The sequence below is a fragment of the Rhinolophus sinicus genome, chromosome 11, assembly GCF_057876585.1.
Source record: "Rhinolophus sinicus isolate RSI-liver-muscle chromosome 11, RSI-T2T, whole genome shotgun sequence".
In the NCBI taxonomy this organism is placed as follows: Eukaryota; Metazoa; Chordata; class Mammalia; order Chiroptera; family Rhinolophidae; genus Rhinolophus; species Rhinolophus sinicus.
This window is the reverse complement of record NC_142511.1, coordinates 8073133-8096535: the sequence shown is the minus strand read 5'-3', so window position 1 is coordinate 8096535 and position 23403 is coordinate 8073133. Positions and strand designations below refer to the sequence as shown.

Here is a 23403-nt window from a genome sequence, read left to right as displayed (position 1 = left end):
CCCAGGACTCCTCCCATCCCCTCTGTTCTCCCCACAGAGAAGAGCTGATGACCTCGTCCTCCTTTGATAGCCTGGAGGTCCTCTTGGATTCCTTTGGGCCAGTGCGGGACTGCAGCAAGGACAATGGGGGTTGCAGTAAGAATTTCCGCTGCATCTCGGATCGCAAGCTGGACTCCACTGGCTGTGTGGTATGTCTGCCCTGTCAGGCTTGTAACCGGAGAGGGGAGTCGCACAGGACAAGAACAGATGTGTAGATGAAGGTCTACTGTGAATCAAAAAGAGGGTCGAGAATGAGCCTCCCTGGTTGTAACCACCGTCTAGTCTAAATTGTGAATTTTCTCTTGACAGAGATGAGACGCTAATCACCAGTCAGTTAATCAAGAAGTAGTTATGAAACACCTACGAAGTGACCTATAACTATCCAAGGAAAATGTCATGAATGATATAGCATGATTCTTACTCTCTAGTCTTGCAGTCTAGTTGGTGAAGGATACGCCCAAACAACTTGCAAACTAATTAACTGATTACTAGAATGATACTGACTCTAAGGAAATAGACTGTCTTGACTCTAACAGGATATTCTAAAAAAAAACAAAAACAAAAAAAACTTGCGTTTGTCTAGAGTCAAATTACATTGACTGTAATAGGAAATTTTAGGATAACCCAATGTAAGGCCATGATGAAAGAAGTGAGTTTCACCAAGAATGGTAGAGAAAAAATGAAAATATGCCTGCCCTCTTGGAGACCTCGGCAATGAACTACTTCTCCAAAGGTGGCTTTCTACTTTGTTATTCGCTATATGGACTTGGGCTGCGTGTAAAATACGTGATGCCATGAGCTAGGAAGATTATTTGGGTTAGAGTGGACTAAGGTATCTCCCGTGCCATCCATATGAAGAGTGATTGAACCACGCAACTAAATGGAGGCAGGAGCAGGTGAAGCCTTTATATCATTGGTCGTTTTCATGCCCATCAACACTGGTGTCTGTTTCCAGCCCTTTCTTCTTTTAAGGGCAGAATGATTCCATCCTCACAGAGAGGAGAGGGAATGGGACAGAAAAGGAAGGCAGGAAAGCCATGCATAACGTGGACATAAAGTAGAGGGAGAGGTGATTCATTGAGGCACGTAGTTCTGCAGTGTTTCCGGGCAGGGGAGGAGCTTCCGGGTCTGGTGCCTCATCTTACTTCCCAGTCTGACAACTGTGTTCTTATAAGGGGACCCAGAGCAGGGGCAAGCTGTGAGGATGCTGGGCTGATTCCATTGTTCACACCCCCCTCCCCCCGCTCCCATCTCTGAGCACCTGCTCTGTTCAGGGGGCCATTCTCCATCCAAGGAGGATACGTACCCGGGATCCACGGTGGATCCAAGCCTCAGCCCTAAGGCCTCCCAAACTTTCACAGATTAGGCCTCAGCTGACAGGTGCCTGATTCATCTGAGAAGGGAGAGAAAATGAAAACCAAAAAGGGAAAGGAAGAGAGCTAAGCGGCAGGTAGGTGGAGAAGCTGGCAAGTCCATCAAAAGGAGGGGAATGCCACCAGAGAGGACTATCAGAAAAATAGAAAGAAAAGTGTCCTTGAGGCCAAGTCTTCAGAAGGCAGCCAGGAGGGAAGTCGATGCTCCCCTCCCTTTGGATGGTCCACTTTCAGATGTCTTAAGCAATGAGATTCCCAACTGGGTCCCTCAGGAGACAATTTCACTGTCTAATGGAGCTCCCAGCTGAGACACTTTCTTTCTTTCTTTCTTTTTTTTTTTTTTTTTACTATTCAGCCTGCATGTCTTCATCCAGATTTCCACCGATCATTTTACATTACTCTCTAGGGTCAGTCTAAGTATTGAAACACTGTGCACATGCGTGAACGTCCTTCACACTGCCCCCCCACCCCCCACCCCCGCCCAGACCACCCCATGGATCTGAATGTGCTCATACATTCGTGCCCAGGGATCTACTCCCCGTCTCTTCCCACCGCCTTGCCCTCTCCTGAGCCCCTGGGGTTTGCCTGTCAAAGGCCTCTGTTGGTGATCCTACCCTGTTTACTCAGCATATAGCTGTATAGCTGTGCTGATTATTTTTGGACTTTTAACACTGCGATCTGTGAGACGGAGCCAGCAGGAATAGTTCCGATGAATATGCATTTGCTGTCACAATTGGAGCCACTGCAGAAAGTCACTGGATTATACCAGGGCTTGGTATTTGCATAATTCTTTGAAGTCACTGGTCCATGTGGCTCTTGGAGGGAGGATGGGGCCAGGCTGACCGCAGGCCCTTCCGTTGACTGTTTCTCATTGGCTTTGAAGCACATGACCCGTGATGCAGGAGGACCAGTGGGTTGAGAGCTAATGTGCCACATCACGACTCTTGTGACCCTACTGAGAATTAGGTCAGGGACTGTGCTCTGAGTTGACCTGACTCCCCTGAGCTTCAATACTATCCCAAAGCCCTGGTGTATGGCAGAGCAGTCCCGTGTCATCTGGAGGTGGACCAAGGACAAAGGCATCAGCTGCATCGACCGCTTTTCTCCTCTCACAGAAACCCAGGCATTCAGCTGGCTCGGTGCTGAACTGAAAGGCTTCTCAGGAAAGGCATATCTGTGAACGGAGAAAGCCATGAGGAACTCAGAACACATTGGCCCTTCAGGAACCTGGGAAGGGGTAGAGATATGGGAAGAGGCAGAGCGCACCTCTTATTTTCCTGTTAAATGCAAGGCAGACGGGTGGATTGGTCTACGTGGGCCACTCAGCCTTCATTCTTTCTAGGAAGGCACAACATGTTTCTCCCTTACGCTTGGACTCCCACAGGGTTAATTGCTACCCAGTTAATTGCCCTATTGTTTATATAGTCTCTGAGGACAGGAAACAAATACCCGTGAAAGGCACAGACCTGTACAAGCCATAAGCATTCCAAACCAGACAGCCCTTCAAAAGTGGAACCTTTGAGAGGGTTCCCAGAACACAGGTCAGCCACCACAGATAACCGCATCTTCTTGCTTCTAACCATTGTGCTTACTGTGCAAGGTTGGGCAGTCGTCCCTTCCCAGAAGGCACAAGAGCAGTGGTTCTCTGTTCTGTGGGGCTCCATAGGGTCCAGCAAAGTTATTGTATTAGAGTCCTGTTGCTGCTGTAACAAATGACTGCAGGTTTAATGGCTTACAACAGGGGTGTCAAAACTGCGGCCCGCGGGCCAACTGCGGTCCACAATCCATTGTTAATTGGCCCGCAGCAAATTCCAAAAATACATTTAGTTTACTTAAATAAACCAGGTGAGGCAATACGTACTTCACCTCGAGTGAGTGTCCCGGCGGTTTGTGTATTTTACCGCATATGGCCCTTGGTAAAAAATGTTGAAGAAAGTTTTGACACCCCTGGCTTAAAACAACTCTCATTATCTTATGGCTCTGTCTGTAAGAATCCAGTAAGGGTCTCACTGGGTGTTGATAGGTTTGCGTTCCTTTGTGGAAACTCTAGGGCAGAATCCATTCTTGGCCTTTTGCGGCTTCTAGAGGCCGCCCCCTTTTTTTGGCCCATGGTCCCTTTCTTCCATCCCTGTAGCCAGCTACCTTGCATTATTCTGACCATTCTACTCTCGCCTTCCTCTCTGCTCTTTTGCTTCCTCTTTCCACTTTTAAGGACTCATGATTGCATCGTGCTCACCTGGGGAATCCAGGATAATCTTCCCATCTCAAGAGTCTTAACTTGATCAGCAAAGCCCCTCTTGTCAACTGTACGGTGACACGTTCACAGGTTCCGGGGCTTATGTTGCAGACAGCTGTGGGGGGCCATCAGGGGGAGACGGCAGTGGGAATTGGAGCAGGCTTGGCAGGCAGGAATCTAGTCTGGCCACTCCCAGCTTTAACCAGGGCACCCGGACTCTTATCAAGCCTACCTATTATGGTTTAATATGCAACTTGGTCTGAAAGTTCGGAAACAATTTCCAGTGCTGAAAAACAACGGAAAGTCCACGCTCTGTTGCTCCTTCTTCATCAGCACACTCATCCTGAAAGTGGCCCCCAGAAGGCCTTTGCTTTGTGACATGTCTGCATGTGCTAAGGTGAGTGGGCTGTGGCCTTGGAAGGTGGGAGGTCGGCTGTCCTGCTCTCTCAAGCTGAACACGGCCTTTCCTGCAAGAGCATTGTGCTCTAATGAACTTTGAATTACCCAGTGACCCTGTCGCCCTTCTGTCCACATGCCGTCCACAGCGGTTTCCCACCAAATGTGTCATTTCACCTCTACGCAAGCGCAGATGTGCGGAGACCATTCCAGATGACCTGCTCTCATTCCCTCTGTAGGACCGTAAGCAGAAGAGCATGCCTCAGAGGCTTCCAGAGACACCGGGGCAGGGAGCTGAAATACAAGTTTAATTCCATCAAACTTTTCTCCTTTTGCAGAAGTCCTGAGTGGCTTAGGCTTACCGTGTCAGCGCCCATGAAAAATTCGGGGAATCATTATTTGTGAAAGGAATAAAACTGTCATGTAGTACAAGAGAACGTATTTTGAGCAGGAATTATGGTTGCGTGTTTTATGAATCGCCCAGGTAAGGCGAGGCAGGCTCAGCTGCAGGAAGTCGTTCCTCTTCTCCCAGGGCCCTGAATACACTTGCGTGTCCATCACTCATACTCCTGCTAACAGAGCAACCACCTCATAATCTGGAACGGAGGGTTGTGTGTGTGTGTGTGTTTCAGGCTTGGTGACATTTGACTAGACTCCTAAGGAATGAATCCACCAAAAATCATTGGTAAAGAAAAAGAAATGAAAGACGGTCAAGAAAAGGCGTCGAATGGGGAAAATCATTTTAATCTCATTAGCAAATGATGCCTTAGACCAGTAATAAGTCAAGAAGCTGTGAGCATCTCGTGAAAGATGATTAACCTTGTGTATTTTAGGGGTCACTGAAATTTGAGCTCACTCATTAGCCCTTCTTCGTGGGGGAGGTTTGTCACTATAACACATGGCATTTTCTTCTTAAGCCTGTAGTTGATAAAGGCTCTGGGACTGCTGATTGTAACCTATGCAAAGAGAGGTTAATGTGTGACCTTGAACTCAATCCGGAGCTAACAGTTCTCTTTTAAAGAACAAGTAGAGGGATTGTCCACATGGCCAGGGAGAGAGGATGGCCGGCACTTGAAAAGAGAAAATATAAGCTCCTCCTGGAGACAGGATTTCTCTCTTGGCAACGGGGCTCTGGCTTCAGGCTTCTAGGAAGAGGGCATGGTTTGGAGCCTGCAGTTTCTTTGTATTTTGATAAAGATTTTGAGGAGCCCAGAATGTGAATCCAAGAGCACAAGGAACACTGAGGCAAAAACAAATTCATACCATGGAAAACTTGATTGATTAGTCTTTTGAGGGAATGATTGTTCCGGTTCAACAAGGGTTAAGAAGAAAACTCTATTTTTGGTTTCCGCTTTTTTTCTGGAAATCTTTCAAAAATGTTTTACTCTGAACTGCCACTCAAGTAAGTTACAGTGAAGTAAAGATAATTACACCTTTTTTCAGTGATTGAGGATCTTGTCTTGCCTTCAAGGTCATCACCCTGGACAGTTTTCAGTGTTTTGTCTTATAAATATATGCACCCATACTGTGTCTGTGTGTGTGTGTGAAAGAGGAAAGAGAGAAAAGAATTTAAACTACAAATCCATAATTGATTTCAGAATGTCCTGCTTAAAACAATCAGACAAACAAACAAGACATCTATCGGATTGCTTTACTTTGTTGACACTCTGACTTTATTTCTTTAGGGATTCCAGAAAATCCAGATTTTCTCACACTTGAGAAGCAGCATGGCTGAGTGGAAGGGACACATTGTGAGCTTTGGGCTCAGACAGATCTAGGCCAAAAATCTGATTCTGCCATTTTCCACCCCTGTGACCTTAAACAAGTTATTACTTAATCTTTCCGAATCTAAGTTTGCTCTTCTGTAAAATGACAGAAGAAACAGCTACCTGTGTTGTTGGGATGGAAGATAATATATGTAGATTGCCCTGTACATAGAATTGCTTAATTCCTGATAGATGTTAATTATGTTTAGCTTTGCTTACGAGAGAAAGAAAGAAAGAAAGAAAGAAAGAAAGAAAGAAAGAAAGAAAGAAAGAAAGAAAGAAAGAAAGAAAAGAAAGAGAAAGAAAGAAAGAAAGAAAGAAATCCAAGGCAACTAACTCTTGTCTTCTCTCCAAACCTCCTAAGAAAGTATAAATATCAGGTGGTCCAGTTTGGGACACCAGTGTCATCTAGACTTCAGGGCCAGACAAGATGTGGACGTGACAGGTTTTGGAATTCTGAAACAAAGCCTGCTCCAATTTCATTTGGTGAAGTCTGTGTTAAAAATCATGTTTGATGGGTGGGCACTCTGGGAAAAAAAAAAAAAAAAGCAGGTGGTTGGCAAGACGGGAGTCCTAGCTGGTACCTGAGATAGCTAGTTGGTGACAGGTTGGAACCACGTGAGGTGGGGCTAACAGGAGGACTTTGTCTCTACTTTGATGTTTCTCAAGCTTTATAGAAGAAAAAAGGGAGGAAAAGAGCTCTAGGTAACCAGGGCAGCCCGTTTAATTCCAGTCAAATGTCTGTTTCAGTACCCACCTCCATGACTGGGCAGCCTGTGGTGAGGCCAGCTCCCTTCTGGTGGCACATGTGGCCTAACAGCTGGGTGGCCAAGGAAATGGATGGGTGAGGGGCTAACAAATGTGGGGTGCAATCCTCAGCTGCCTCATTTGCTTGTTTACCATCAGCCGGAACATCTGGGTTTGCACGGCATGAGGCAGCCCCTGGAAACTTCTTTAAATGCTGTCACCTTCCAGCACTCCAGCTGGCTTCACAGGGAGAAAGGAGATGGACCAGGCTGGGAGCCTGGCAGGCCCACAGGGGGGCCATTTGTTTGGAAAATTGCAGAATTAGTGTCAGCAAACACTGTACATCCTGCTGTGACCTTCCGCTGGGAAGTGAGGAGGGAGGAGAGGTGGGTTTTCAGAGGCACACCTGCGTCCGCCCCGGCTCCTTAGGCCAAGGTGCTTGGCAGCTGAGAGAAAGAGGCAGCCAGGCAACAACACAGGAGGGAGCGTGTTTAACACAGTTCCACCGAATTTTGAAAGCTGTGTTTGGTTTGGGTTTGGTTTTGGAGAAGTACGTTAGCTAGCTAACAGTAAGTGTATCGCACAGTCTTAAAAGCAGTTCAAGTCTAAACAGACCCCAGCTCTGCCCCATGCTCACTGCTTGACCCTGGGCAGGTTATTTGCCCCTTTCCAGCCTGTTGGAAAGAATCAGCTGCCATGCAAATGTGCAGGACCTGTTGCACAGACAGAAGAAGCAGGATGGCAAAATGTAGTCATTGACTTTTAGATGGAGTGCAGTGCAGAGAGAAGTCTGTCATTAATTGGGAATGTTAGTGGTTTCCCCATTTATTAAATAAGGACACTATAGAGTGCTGTGCGATGAAATACCTTAAACCACACAGCGTAGCGCCCAGCTCCCAGTAAGGGTTTGGTAAACAGCGGCTGTTGTGTGAGAGACTGATCTCCGTGTAAGCTAAGACGGAGCAACTGATTCGTGGATTCCATCCCCAGCCGGCCAGGTTTTGGCTGTGGCCCTGCCATGATCAGTAGTGCAATCAGGAAAGTTAAGCTCTCTGTGCTACGGCTTCTTCATAAAATGGGGGTGATCACCCTGCTTACCTCCAGGGAATGTGGCCAGGGTTAAATGAGTAAGGTGAAGGCTGCAGACACTGCCAGGTGTGTGAGGGTGCCGTGGGAGCGCTCCCACTGCTGACCAAGCCCCTGTGTCTTCCCCAGATTCTGGCTGACATGTCTTCCTGATTCTCTCCTTTGCTGGCATTCTTGGAGAGTTTACTAAGGACTTGGCATTGCAGAAAAGCTAACTGTTTCGTATTAAGAGTGTCCGGGGCACTAGGATAGAGCCCAAACCCAAGTGCAGGACGTGTGTGTGTTGATGTCTGTGCATCTTCCGCAGGGCGTACTTGAGGTGGGAAGGTCAGGGGGATGGCCACTTCTAGTGGGAAAGCAGTCAAACCTCCCGCCGAGGTCACAGAGAAAGTCTACTTTCTCCTTCCTCCAGGAAGCCCAGGCTCCGTGCGTTCCCTCTAACACTGGTTGGTGCCTGATACCAATTTTGACAAAGTGCTTTGGACACGAAAAAAAAAGTCCTATCAATACCAAGTCCAAACAACAACACTCCCTTCCCCGAGCCCAAAGCAATCTCTGCTAATGCATTTTAATTCTGGCCCATCACTTCCATTCTTCTGCCAGCCTGAGGCGCAGCTGGGAAGCCAGCACCGCTCCCTCGGTCTTGCTATAATGCTTCCTTCCAGCCTATTTGGAGGAATCGGCTTTAATGTAAATGTGTGTGATCTATGCCCAGAGAGAAGAAGCAAGATGTCAAGAAGGTCACTTGCTTTTAAAGGAAGTCCAGCATAGTGGGAAATTTGTGCATTAGTTGCCAATGTTAATGCTTTCAAGGTTGAGTGCTAAAAATAGGCGTCAGTGGCTACACTCCAGTTTTCCAGAGAACCCAGTCCCCCCCGATTAACCCATCTGTGTGCATGCTTTCTGATTACACCAGTGCCCATCCGGACTCAGCCCCATGAAGGACAGCTCGGGCTGCTATGACCGCCACATTGGGGTGGACTGCTCAGATGGCTTCAACGGTGGCTGTGAGCAGCTGTGTCTCCAGCAGATGGCGCCCTTCCCGGAAGACCCTGCCTTGTACAACATTCTCATGTTCTGTGGGTAAGTTGAGCTGCCCATGAGGTCAACAGGTGTGTTGGGAGGCGGGACTTCCAGTGCCAAAGCCAGGAAAATAAATCTGAATGAAGTGGTCACTCTAGGCCAGCCCTTAGGCTCCGAGGAAAGAGCCTCCAGGACTGGAAGAGGAATTGGGAGGACGCTTAGGGAAAGTCTAGATCCACTTCTGTAGATGAGGAAACTGACCACATTCATTGCCCGCCTACCCCAGAATTGTCCAAACTGTGTTTTGTGGAACAAAAGCTTGAGAGAGATTGTGAGAAACTCATCATCTATCAAAGAAGGGAAAAGGGAATCTTTGGAGGAGGAAGCATAATTAAATTCTGTCCCCAAAGTACCAGCATTTTGTGCAGCCACCTTCCCTCAGACATAGTAATCCCTCAGTGGATAGAGCCCTTAACTGTGGGCCAGCTCTTTCACCCACCTCATTTCATTTGAGAGAATAGGGCAGGCGATGCCACCCATTTTACAGATGAGAAAACTAATGCACCTTGAGGTTAATTGACTCCCTCAAGACTGGGAAGTTGGTAAGTGGGGAGGTTAGGATTAGAATTCAGGCCCTCCCTTGTTTTTCAAAAAACTTCTGAAGTTCCCTTAATAGTTTAATTTATACCACTGACTGGAATTATATTTAAAGACATTTTCATATTATATTTATAAAGTAAATAAAGATTTGGCCCATTCTTCTACACCCACAGTTTTCTTGTCCATCTTTCCCTCCCCTTTCCTTCCTCCCTCCCTTCCTTCCTGTCTCCTCTCCCTCCCCCACCCTCTTTCTGCCTGTCAGGAGGAGTGCCTACTTTATGCCACATACCTGATAGCCACCAGGCTGCAAAGATGACTGACGTGCAGTTCTTGCCTTCAAGGATCTCACAATCGAATAGCCTTGCAATGGAAATCAATGTTTATAATAATAAAACTACACTGGATTGTTGCTACTAAAAGCCAGTTCCTGCTGAATAATCATGAAAAGATTATTCGATGGCATAATAATGTTATTTGATTGTATTTCATTTTATTCTTTGCGACTGAGCAATTTTCACATTCAGTTTCTTATAAAAGCCCGTTCCATAAATGGAAGCTTGAGCTCAATTTTCACGTCTCTCTAATGTTATCATAATGGCTGACCCACCTCAATTAATAGAAGTAAATTCAGCCAAAGTTGCGTAGCTTTACGTATTTAATAAACACATATCTGAGCACCTAGTTTGTGCAGAGAACCTGGTTAGGTGTTAGAAATAGGAGAGACGCAGGACACGAGACCTGGGCTCTGCCCTCAAAGGAGCTTACAGTGGGACACTTGGTCATGAACACAGAGGAGAATGGGGAGACGAGGCAGTGTGGAAGAGAAAGCTGGCCTGATCATTGGGATGGGATGAGACAGAACCCGCCAGCTTCAAAACGCTTTCCGGAAACACCGTGTCATGGCTCAAGGAAGGAACCACTTTACTATTTTGTCCCAACCCCAGGCTGGTGCCATAGAGTCCTTTGTGAGTCTCGAGTCACATCTGTTGCCTGGATTAAGGAAGTGTGCCCCTAACTGGACTTCTTTCCTGTTTCAATCAGAATTCAGTAAACGTGTGTAATTAGCACTCTCCAAGCCACTGTGTATAGCCTGACAAAAGAAGTCCTTGACTTTGAGGTTCTTCTATAAAGACCAAATCGCAAGCACTTATCTTTAAAGAGCTCTGCTCACTCTCATGTACACAAATAGGTAACTGGTAAATGGAGAGAACAAACAGTTCAAGTTGTGTGAACGTGGGCCTCATTTGTCCCTCCGCTAGTAACGACAGAAACGTTTGACGACTGCCTGCTATGTGTTAGGCACAGTGTGAGTCCTTTAAGTTCATTATCTCACTTAATCTTCTCAACAACCCAGGGAAGCATCTACCACTTCCCCCACCCCCATCCCCCAGTTTACAGATGTGGAAACTGAAACTCAGGGAGTTCAATCAACTGACCCCAGGTCACCCAGTAAAGGGCAGCGTCATTGCCAAGATGCTATTGCTTCTCACCACTTAAAATTTTGATTATGTGTTCTTCTCTATAGAACAGAGTTTTTATCTTATTGCAGCAATTACCCTAGGGAGTAATTCATGATATGTTTGCATGCTACACACATGTATAAATTCTAAACCTTGTATATTGCTAAGGAGACACCCAAATGCAAGCAATACGCTTTTTAAACGACAGCTTTATCAGAGTCGTTCTCATTTGAACCGGCACATTATATTCTTTTCAATATAACGACAAATAAGGTCAATGAGTGGCTTACGGGTCACTGACCCACATTTACCAACACCAGGTTTGCTCTGCCATTAGGGTAATTGTATGTACTGAATGGGGAGTGCAGTACGCGCCTCGTGTCTGTTTAGCCACTTGGAGGGGGAGTTGTATGGGTTGCTCTCGTGTTTGGATATATTCAAACAGAACATAGCCGGAAGATGGTCAATCTTTCTCATTTCTCAGTTCACTTGTCACAGGCCCAGATTAGAAGCCTATTAATTTCTTGTCCACAGTGTCACTTTTTGCTAATTACCTTGCAAACAAAGGCAGGATCTGGTCATGTCGGTGGTTCTGGAGAAAGCCTCTGGAATATCTTGGATTTCAATGTGTTCACACGTTTACAAGCTTATCTCCAGGGCTTCCTACCCTGACATATGTGGGAAATCATACTCTTAGAGGAGGGTGAATTCCAAGGCCATGAAGCATTTCTCTGCAAAGGATAGGTGAGAGGTTCAATGTGATCACATTGTGGAAGGAGACTTGGTTTAGAGGCTTAAGACACTGAGTTATAAAGGGGACAGAAATCAAATTGGGATATTCATAGTCTTCAGCCATCCAACATGCTCCCAAAGGCATTTCCTCCCAATCTGTTGGGTTGAGTTGACTGCATAGCTCATTGATGGAAAACTTCTCACGTTTTCCCTGTGTTAGGTGCATCGAGGATTACAAGCTTGGTGTGGATGGACGCTCTTGCCAACTCATCGCGGAGACCTGCCCGGAGGGAGGTGACTGTGGGGAAAGCAGGGAGCTTCCCATGAACCAGACCCTCTTTGGCGAGATGTTCTTTGGTTACAACAACCATTCCAAGGACGTGGCTGCTGGACAAGTGCTGAAAGGAACATTCAGGTGAACCTCATGGCCATAGAACCAATGCCTTATTCAGGGCAGTTGCTGGATATTCTGCCCTGTAGAGCTTTAAAGTCAGCAGAAAGTTTTCCATCTTGGAACAAGGTAAATGGGTTCCTAAAAGGACAGGTTATGCTCTTTCCCACGGCCTTCTCCGGGTCTACCTTCCTCCATCCAGAGTCTGAGAACCATGCTTCCTCTGGGTGAAGAGTAAAGCATTAGACACATTTTTATCTGGCCTGGGCAGGGACTGGAAGATTTTCCGTGGAAGCCACCACAGAAAGCTCAGGTTCTATATTCCCTCTGAGTGAAAGAATCAGTGTGTGAGTCAACCTACAAGAGCGGTCGTCAAGTGTGGTCCAAGGTCCCTGAGGGTCCCTGAGGTTCTTTCAGAGGATAGTCGAGGTCCTGCCTTTCCCAAGTACGGACAGGCTGGCTTTTCTTCATATACTTCATCCCAAATAATATAGTGCAATAAGGTGGATGCAGAGGTGAGAATTCACCTGTCTTCTATGAAGTCAGACATTTTAAACATTTGCACACACAAAAAAGTAAAATAGCACTACTTCTCTCATCATTTTTCATAATGTATGTTAATATTTAATGGGTTTATTATTGTCACTTTAAAATGAATGAATAAATATATATTTTTTAATTCTTCAGTTTCTAACAGGGTAAATGTTGATAGATATAATCCACATAAAAAAAAGCTACTAGGGGCCTTTGATCATTTTTTAAGGGGTCCTGAGAACAAAATGTTTCAAACCATTGATTTAGAATATTTCTAGGAGAGTCTCCATGTGATCCCTGTCCCTAATCGGTCTTTTGCTATTTGAATAATCTTCCTCAGAGCTCATGTTTTTCAGGAGATGATGATGACGGGGAAGAAATTGTTATAATATGGACCATTAGTTGATAACAGCCTGAGCCTGGGCTCTTATGAGCAAACCGATGGGAAATTTCCCAGCCAGTTCTTGGGGTCAGTTGCTTTTTCTGTTAACAGATAGTAGACTTTACTGATATTTCCCATTCTAGCCTGTGACTCTGTTTGCCAATGGCAAGCAGTGAGGTGTCATAACCCATCTTATGGTGGCTGGAGTCTTCTCTATAGTCCAGAAATGAGACTGGATGTGCCCAGATCTTATGGCGAGGGGATTAGGGAGTAGGGGCTGGGATGGGAGGGCGGGAATCATAGCCTCTATTTTTTGAGTAAACCTTCTCATCAGGTTTATTTCCCATCTCTCCCCCTGCCTTCACCCTACCTCTCACACTCACGTCTTACTCCAGACACGTACATCCAGTGGGCTTCAGAGTGAGGGGAATTTTTTGATCCAGAAAGAATGTTTTCATTGTGGGTTGAGATATAGATGGTCCGCCTAGGAGTGGGGTTTGCCTAAACACTCAGAAATGAAGGTCTGCCTCTCTTCCAGGCAAAACAACTTTGCTCGAGGTTTAGACCAACAACTGCCAGATGGCCTTGTGGTGGCCACTGTCCCCCTGGAGAACCAGTGCCTAGAGGAAATCTCGGAGCCCACCCCTGACCCGGACTTCCTGACTGGTAAGTGTGCTCATGCCCTCACTTAACCTTCAAAAACCAGGCAGCTCCCTATGGTTTCATAAAACCAAGGCTCTTGACCTCACTTATGTTGGTTTCGAAGCCAGTCATTTCCTTAATACACGATAAAAGCTCCGTCCTAAAAGTGAACACTGGTAGGGTTATTTGTCAGTAAAATTGCCAATATTGTTCTATAATCATCTGGAAAATGCTCATAATAATACCTTTCCCTGCTAGTCTCATCGAGATGCTTTGAACACAAATGGGATAATAGATAAGTAACTGTTCAGAGTTCTCAGTAGATTAGAGGAAGTCACCAGGTCATAATGGAGGCGGTGAAAAGGTGGGTAGCTACTGTGGCCTAAATATCTGTCGTTGGCAAGTATTTATGCGGCAGTGTGAGGGACTAGACAATGATAGAGCTTTGTTGTCAAATGACCCTAGGTTTGAATCCCAGCCCTGCTCCTTTCCAACTGTGTGACTTTAGATAATACAGTCCCTCTGGGGAACTCGTGGCCCTCTCATAAGACAGAGATAACAACACCGCCCCCGTCCCGCCCTCAAATGCTGTTTTGAGCCCAGTGACATTCTTCCCCTGCGCTCATTATGGAACTGAGGTTTGGATTGATTGGAAGAGGCAGGTACCTCAAGGGAAGCTTCTCCTTTCTGTGCCTCTGAAGACCCCTAGTTAGCACTTCCTGGACAGGAGAACATACTTCAGAGGGTTTCATGGACCCATAAGAGGTAACCAGCAGGGAACCCAGCATCACAGGCTGGAAGGCTGGATTCGAGCTCAATTCCATTGCTGGCTTTGTGCATTCCTCCATTAGTTCTCTTCCTTATTCTATGTCTTCCTTATTCTATACCTTTCTTCCCTTTTTCCTTCTTTTTCTGAAGAATGGATTGTGCTGAGGGTAAGCCTCTTCCAGATTCCAAGTTATGTTTAAAACTTGAGTTTGGACCTGTATGGAATTAGAAATAGGTCTGTCTAAAGTCGTGTAGTGTAGTGAGTTATAGCACAGGCTCTGGAACCTGACAGTTGGGCTTGACTCTTCACTGTCTGTGTGATCTTAGACAAGTTACTTACCTTCTCTGTGCCTCAGTTGTTTTACTTATAAAAATGGATATTATAATACTATCTTCTTAATTGGATTGATATGAGGAAAAAAATAAATTAATATTTGTAAAGTTTATAGAACAGTTCCTGACACATAGTGAGATATACGTTTGTTAAATAAATAAATACACCAAGGAAGAAAGAAAATATGAACATTCCAACTACCAAATAGCATGAGAAAACAATTAGATATATTTGGACCAGAAATAAATCTCATCAAAATTAGTTCCCTATGGTTTAGTTCCCTAAAAGACTAGACGCACACACGCAGAGACACACATTAAACTGAAAAAAATTAAAATGCAGCCTCAGGGCATTTCCCTAAAGACCACATCTCTCCAGTGTTAGAGAAGCTAGCTGTCTTGTTTCCACATCATTTGCTTAGAGACACTTGCCATGAATGTGTAAAATACCTTGTAAAGGAGGTGTGAGATGGCACACAAACAGGCAAGGTCCATAGCAGTGATACACCACCTGGCTTCTGTTTAAAGATCCACCAAAATCTCACTCATGATAACTTATTGTGGGGGTGAGGAGATTTTACCTCAGTCACCAGGCTGGGAGAACACAGGGTCCTGGATGCTGTCTGAAGCTTATCGGGGAGGAGTCAGTGGATAAATCCGAGAAAACATCAGAAGAACACATGTTTGAATCTTTATCTTCAGAAATCAGAAAAGATCCAAACTCGGTTCTCAGCCACAACAGAAGCGTCTTTCTCCCCCACGTCCTCGGACCTTGCCTAATTTGGCGTATTGGAGGGAAAAGAGTGGAAAGATATCCATGAGGATCGTTTTCGTTTATCCTGGCCTTGAGAGAGTGAAGTCTAACAATCCTAAAAGTGTAGCGGGAACTCTTCTTGACCTGCTGCTTTTCTAACCCGCCTTTATCCTATTTTGATTCAGAAGTGGGACCAGTTAGGCCAAGAACTTCCCTTTGATGGATAAAGGAATCTGTTTTGTTTGTTTAAAGCCCAGAACAACTAGAAGAATCAATTAGAGAGATGGTTGACCACATTTCTTCCATATTAACTGTGTAGTCCCGGCAACATTGTTCTTGTATCTTTCCTGAGGGTTATACAGAGAATAGCATTTCCTGTCGCCCTGTTCTATTATTATAGGTCATAATCCCCATAAACCTTCACGCTTAGAAGATTTTAGAGCTAAAGTGATCTTCAGAATCTTCCATTATCAGCATTTCCAAGCATTTTTTTTAAAAGGAAAGAAAAAACAAAAACAAAAAACAAAACAGTGTTCCACTCATAAATAAGTTCTGTCTTCCATGAGTATATTTGGAAACACTATAGTATCCACCTTGGCAATTTGCAACGTCTTAGCTTAGAACAGCTTCCCAAAACCCTGCAAAAAAGAAATCCCTTTTACTTATTTAACTCAATGATTCCTAAATTTATGTAACTAGAGAATCGTTTTTACACATAACAGCTATTTCCATCTTTCAGAATTACTGGTTTGAAAAGCATACTTGAAAATACCAATTGATGTGTTTTATCTTGCCAATCGCGTCCCTCTTTATCAAAATAAGAACGTTGAGCTTCACCAGCCTTTTTGGTATTATAAGTTACGTGGAAATAAATGAAGACCAACCAAATGAAGACAGATGAAAACGACTGAGTCATAGCTGGCTGTGTAGCAAGGGAGTCGGCCACCATCTGTCTTGGAAGAGACTGAAAGGCAGGCAGAGTCTGAGAGGGAAGCTTTGGAATGGAGAACAGGAAAGTCTTCAGGTATGCCCTGAGGGCCGCCGTTGGCAGTATGTGGGCCAGCTAACTAGGAGCGAGGCATTCTATGTAAGTGTTTAGATGTGAATGTTTGGCTTTCTCTGGTTGGACTTCGGTTGGAAGCAAGAACAAAAATTGGGAATCTGTCAGTTATTAGCCAAGTCCCGGTCGTGTTGGGCTGACTTTTCCAGGTGTTGTTGTTTGGTGTCCTGGACTAGGTGCTAGAGGTACTGGTCTGACTTCCTAGCAATCTGACTTCTAGGTAGTTGGCTGATTACTATAGAGAATAGGATGGTTTTGTGGGCTGGTTGCTGCAGATTGTACATCAGAGCTCTGTTTGTATATGTGGTCTGGCCATCGTCCAATTGGTATTTCCCATCTCTTAGTTGAGACAAGGAAGAGAGTACGGGGCAGAGCAAGGAGGTCGAGAAAGCTGCTGACCATGTCATGTGCCCATTGGAGGCCACGTTCACTAAATGTCCGTGAAGAGTTAGAGCTCTGAGCTCTGGAATTTCTTCAAGGTCATCCAAAGGAAATGAACTCTTGCCTTTAGAACTTTGGGGATAATACATCCCCCTGGCATTTCAAATAAATAACAGGAGACACCTTCCTTCCTTCTTCTCTCTCTCCCTTCCTTTCTCTCACATAGGTCTATTCATTTTTTTTTTCAAGCATAGTTACAGAAAAAAAAAATGTTCTTGAGAAAACATAGTCAGAGATACTTGGTTTAAAAAAAGAGTCATTCAGAAATGTGTTCCAAATAATAATAAAATAAAACAAAATAAATACAAATTAGAGCTGACTGCATGCCAAGGCCACACTGAGAAAAAAATATATGTTACACAGAAAGGAATATCCCTTTCTTTTTAAATAGTGGAAATACTATCTGTGAGTGGGCACAGAACGGCATTTCCCGAGCATTGACGCTGTTGTAACTGTTTTCCTGACTACGCTCTAGCATAAATACGTTATGTTACGTGGAATTGCTGTTTGGCAGGTAATTATCACACTTCAACTGTGGCTCATCCTGGGTGAGTGCGGGACATTGCCACCTCTTCCTTCTCCTCCACATCCCTGCTTCCTTTATTTTTTCTTCCTCTGTTATTCTAACTAAAGCCTAGGAATTTATAACAAAAGCATCAATTAAGAAATGTCAAGTTCCCATACTTAGGGGTGATGAGAGAGAGGTGAGGAGGAGGAGGGCAACGTTATGGAAGCCAGGAACGTATGTGGTGCCTTATCTTTTCTCAGTGAACTTTTATCCCCACAACTTTATTTTGTTCTGACAACCTACCTATAAAGTAGGTAAAAGAAGTATCATTATCCCCACTTTTCCAATACGAAAACTGAAACAAAGGCGTTGCCTTCCTCAAAGTCTCACAACTAGTCGGAATCCCAGAATCAAAAAGGAAGCCACAGGTCATCTCAGCTAAGCCTCTCACTTTCCAGAAGAAACAACTGGGAACCAAAAAACCTTCTAGCCGTGTGGACAGATGAAGGAAGCTCGCGCCTGGGACTTGCAGTCAGAAACTGCGCCCCGCGCCCCCCCCTCCCCAAGTGACAACATGGCCAGTGGCCAGCGTTAGAACCCCGCCTCTTGATGTCCTGGCCCTTTCTCTTCCCACTAGGAAACAATTCAATTAAAGGAACTGTTTCTTAATATATTGACAAATCTTCATTTATTGGGCATGCTATTAAAACTTTTCGAAATAACAGCAAGCTGATGAGCTGATATAACTAGAGAATGAATGTTACATAAAATAGTGCTACCAAGCATGACTCTTGATGCTCTAAGGAAATGTGCCTTTGAGGTGTGTGACTAGAGTCTTAAACTCGTAAAGTTAGAATTTCATTTATATGCTTTTAAAATTAATATAAAGGTTCCAAGCCAGAGTCGGTGGTAGGATGACTGTCACCACAAAACTTAATGCCCTAAAAGAACATTTGAAAAAAAAAAGTACTGAAAACCTTCTCTTAGTCTTAAGTAACTTATCTAGGATTGTCTGAGATAAAATTTAGGCAATTGATTCACTGAGCGCCTCTCCTGACCTTTTTGTCTTTTTACCTTACCAGTAATTATTCCCATATGATTCACACAGAAGTGGAAATTTGGTAATTGCTCGGCTAATTTGATCAGCGTTGACAAGCAGCTAATTAATCCCACCCACTCTTCATCTAGTTTAGGTGTTAAATTAGTTGAGTTAGCCTGAAGGGTCAAAATGGCAGGATAATTCACTATGTATGTATTATTGCCGTTATATTTATACACATACACTCTCCATCTATCTTCCATCTATCTGTCTGTCTATCTATCTAGCTACCTAAATTTATATATGGACATCATATTTGCATGTATACATATATACACACATACATATGCGTATGTCTCTCTATATATTTATTCCTATAACTTACACACATAGCAAACATTAAGCATAGAATTGAAGCTAAAATTGGTTTTTTAATTTTAGCAAGGTAATTTATTTTTACGTCCTGTGGCCGAATTATTTTGTTTCTGTAGCATTTTATATTTATAGTGATGCCCAGAATTCAAATAGGGTGCCTGCCCCTCTCTCCTTAAGGTGCTCAAATAACAGCCCATTTATAACATTGCTAAGAGGCTGCGAGGATAGGTTTATCGAGAGTGACTTTGGATAAGTAACAGCTTCTCAGAGCCATCGTTTTCCCATCAGTGAAAGGAGGACCACAGATAAAGTGTTTATCTCCGTGTCTGTCACATAGATGGCACTCAATATAGGGTTGTCTCTGCCCCTTCACCTACTCACACTGACACTGTCCTTCCTGGTAAAGAAGAAATAAGCGTTATCAATTCAGAGTAATTAAAACTTAAATACTGAACACAAATCAGTTAAATGGGACAGAAAAATCAATGTTATCAGGTACATGAGCTGAGCCAATTACCGCAACTCTTAAAGAGAGCACAAATCTGGTGTGTTACAGTAAGCCTGAAATTCCATAGAAATTTATTAAGGGAATATTCTAGTAGCATGGTTAGGAACCCCACCCTGTCTCAGACACGTGTGGGACGCCGTCCTGGCTCTACCTGGCAGCCCAGGGCCCTTCTGCAAACACCTGCTCTGAGCCTCAGCCTCCTATTTATAAAATGCAAATAATAATACCTATCTCACAAGGATCAAGTGACTTTATAGATGCAAAGTGCAAAGCAAAATGCCTGGCACAGGGTAAGGGTTCAACAAACGATAGTTGTTGTTACTGTGATTCCAGAAATTGAATCCGTCAAAGAACATGTTCTTGTTTTCTCACAATCCCCCCCCACCCCGCCCCGACCCCCTGACCCAATAGATCTGGCACTTGTGAGTCAATTACACACGCTGAGCCCACGTGTCCTCTGTCCCCAGGGATGGTGAACTTCAGTGAGGTGTCTGGATACCCCGTGCTGCAGCACTGGAAGGTCCGATCTGTGATGTACCACATCAAACTCAACCAAGTGACCGTCTCTCAGGGTAAGCATAGCAGCAAGCAGTCCCTCTCATCTGCTTTCGGGGCACGGTGTGCCTTTCCCAGGGCACGAGCCCTTCTTCCCAGTGTTGAAGACGCAGTTTAATGTGCCGCCACCATGAGGTACACAGCCTGTTCACTCAGAGTCACTCTAAATGGCAAGTGGCTGGAATCGGGCCCTTTTCTATATAGAGGTTCAATTGCAAGTTTTATCTTGGACTGTAGACGAGATAGAAAGGGCAAGACGGGAACCACTGAAAATAAACCTCTGCTTTATCATGTTTCCCTGGAGGCATGCACTGTGTGGAGAGGAGATGCAAAAGCAGACTTTCTATAAGTTGACAGAATAAAATTTTCCAAATGCAAAGAGCATCACTTAGAGGTTCCATGCAATGAAGCGAATAAGGGAATGAGAGCAAGAAAGGGGTGGGGGAGGAAAAATGGAAAACAGCTTACGGTTCCTAAAGAGCAAGAGAGCAGGATGGATGGATGGGTCTGTGGGTAGATAGATAGATGAGAGAGAGAGAGAGAGAGAGAGAGAGAGAGAGAGAGAGAGAGAGAGAGAGAGAGAGAGAGATATCGAGATCTAGTAAGTTAAGGAGTAGTGAATTTGAAACTTAGGACAAATTCTTCTAAAACAGAACAGCCAACTGTCTTGTAGTCTTCAAATTTTGGTGGTAAATGCCTTGAATCAAGCTTTGCACATTGCAAGTCCAATGTGCTATTTGTGAAAGAGAAAATTTCTTTAAACACGGCCTTCATGTCAGTTTGCATCTCTATTCCACCTCATCCCCATGGACTAGGAGAACATTACTCAACTCCTTTCTCTGACGCTATCTAAGGAATATTCCAGACCTGACGTTTACGCTTCAGAGTCTAGCTTCCCTGTGTTGGCTGAAAGGGTAACTAGATTCAGGTGATATTGTTGGCACAGGATGACAAGAGGAGACCCTGAGGGTCTTAGGGTCCACCTCAGGGAGGCAGAGCTTAGGGCCAACAGGAGAGAGATACAGCGAAGGGGCCGGGCAAAGAGTTATGAAGAGGAATGAGGACACATACTCAGTTTGCACCTCACACAGGTGCTGTGCATATCAGGAGGTTAGAATTCAGGTATCTCTACTGCCACGTGCCTTTCAAAGCCACCATGGCATTGAGGGTTATGTGGACGTTTGTACTTGGGGTCTCTGCCTTTTCCTGCTAGTGCAGGTGTGTCGGGCTGTATCAAAGAAGGACTGTATAAAGCTGGCCGGGTTCAGAAGGTATCGGGTTTAGAAAATTGGCCATTGGCTATCTTTCCAACAAATACAAGTCTCTTAAACAGGAAAAGCAAATCCAAGGAGATGTGGCAGGGGGAAGGCAAACAGGTCCTTTCTTACCTTTGCCCGTTTCCCGGTCCTTATACTTTTGATTTTTTTGAAATAAATATAAGCAGTGCATTACTGACTTTTCTGACTTTTCTTCTTCCATTATCTTCCCATTCCCCGTTTCTATGTCTGAAGGCGATATTCTGCAAAGTTTCTCGGTCTCTACCCACAGTTAGAATATATTTTACACCCTGACCTTGCCCATGGGCACATTCCCGCATACACACAACAGAAGTGCCATGAAGCGATACATTGTCTTACAATGTGAAATGTTTTCTGCTGGTTTTTGTTTTTCTATTTCAGACTATGCTATTCTTTTTCACTCTTTTTTTTTTTTTTCTCTTCAAATGCTATTATTTGAGCTTGTTAAATTAATTTAATGATATGACTGGTGATTTGGAAAAAAAAAAAAAAAAGCATTGATTTAAGCTGGGGCTCCCTAAGTTGTATGAGGTGAATGACACAGCCAACTGGCTTACACAGATCCTTCATTTCAGAACTGAAAGATCTGATTTAGCCAAATGGAAACACTCACCTGATAGAGTTCCTGCCAGCTCTCCAGCTCGCTCTGGGCCACCTAGTCACTTCCATACTTGAGGTTGAATGGCCTGGGGACCCAGACACTCTTATTGGGAGTCCTCACTGTCCCTCTTGGGTGATGTTTCTTCGTAGCCCTCAACAACGCTCTGCATTCCCTGGATGGGGCTACCTCTCGTGGGGATTTTGTGGCCTTATTGGACCAGTTCGGCAATCATTACATCCAGGAAGCCATCTACGGCTTTGAGGAGTCCTGTTCTATCTGGTACCCAAACAAGCAGGTCCAACGGCGACTCTGGCTGGAATATGAGGACATTAGCAAAGGTGAGTGGCATGCTTATCAACAACGTTGACACCCCAAGCAAGTACTGGCTGCCTCGGTGCAATGCATAGGGCCAAACTTCAGGAGTCTATAGATGAAGGACTAATTCAGATGTCGCCGTGATGCTCTGTGCCCGTCCCTAAAAATACCAAGGTTTGGCTGCTAAAACCAAATCTTAATGTGGGGGTGTCTGGGGGAAACTTCAGATGCAGGATGGCATTAAGATCATATGGTCACTGTTAGCTGTCGTAGACAACCCTCTACAGGTTTTAACTGGCTACCATGCCTTCTGCTACCATAGCCAGGGCAGCAAATTCCAATGTTCTTGCGGAGTAAGGGAGAAGGAAGAGAGTGTTACAGTCTCCTGCTACTTCCTGCCTCCGGCAATCCCAGCCTGTGCTGGCCAGCAACCCCTTAGAGTAACTACACAGTAAACTGCATCCTGCCATGTAAACACGGTGGGCCCATTTTTCCTACGGATTTGTGCTATGAGGAAATTTCCGTTGGCCCCAGTATTTATATGGTTCTAGATAACAGCCTCACAGATGTATCCTTAGCCACCGTCTGATGGGAAATTAGTATTCAGCCCACGTAAGCATAAGAAATGGGGATTTTTCAAACCTTCTCAATTCACCTCCTGGCATTGGAGGAGTACTGGCTGGTAAATTTGTATTCCGATCAACCAAAACTGGCTTAGAATTGCCATTTGTGGAATTTCTTCTCCTGAGCTAATCCTCCTGGCATTCTGATGAGGTCCAGTTATGGATGTGTGAGTTGCTAAAGGGCTTGTGATGAAATTAGCACAATGAAAACTCAAGAAGTAGGTCGTCCTAAAATTGAATGATCACGGGTCCCTCTGAGGTGAGGGACCCCCTGGTGTCAGCAGTGCTGCAGTGAGGAAAGGGGTCCCTCGTGGCTGAGATGCTCTAGGTTCTCTGAGCTCCACACATACTCCTGTTTATCTTGCTTCAGAGGTAACAGAGGCATGAAAGTCTGTCCTCTGGGCATTTTCTTCCAGAAGAAGCAAAAAACTTGTGTCTGGGATGGAGTTGCTGCAGCCATTTCCCCCAAGCCCCACAACCACAGGGTTCTGTTATCCTTTCAAACTTGAGCATTTTCAAATTGCTCTGATTCCAATTTGCCAAGAAAGGAGTGTAATGTAAGCAAATAGAGATAAGGCCGTTTCCAGCTGGCAAAGCTTTCTTATGTTTCCATGCCACAGCCTAGTGACTAAACCAAAAGGCTAACTCCGCCTCTATTTCTGTTTGCCAGTAATTCAAGGATTGTCAGCCTTTGGGACTGCTGGCAGATGAGAGTCTGACCTGCCCCAGAACTCCTGCTCTGACCCCTTGCTTTTTTTCTGTGTTTTTGTTTGTTTGTTTGTTTTTGCTTCTTTCTTGAGCATCGCGGTGTCCTTAAG

The 23403-nt window shown here is 44.8% G+C and overlaps 1 protein-coding gene across 2 annotated transcripts in view; it reads left to right on the top strand.

Moving 5' to 3' along the window:
- The window catches only part of ASTN1 (astrotactin 1), a 290620-nt gene that overhangs the window by 200964 nt on the left and 66253 nt on the right, over nucleotides 1–23403 (top strand). For both annotated transcript variants that reach the window (XM_019728300.3, XM_019728222.3), the window contains exons 11-16: nucleotides 38–188; nucleotides 8560–8726; nucleotides 11679–11873; nucleotides 13304–13431; nucleotides 19661–19765; nucleotides 21797–21985. In XM_019728300.3, the coding sequence (XP_019583859.3) occupies nucleotides 38–188; nucleotides 8560–8726; nucleotides 11679–11873; nucleotides 13304–13431; nucleotides 19661–19765; nucleotides 21797–21985 (935 nt within the window). The remainder of the gene's footprint in view (nucleotides 1–37; nucleotides 189–8559; nucleotides 8727–11678; nucleotides 11874–13303; nucleotides 13432–19660; nucleotides 19766–21796; nucleotides 21986–23403) is intronic.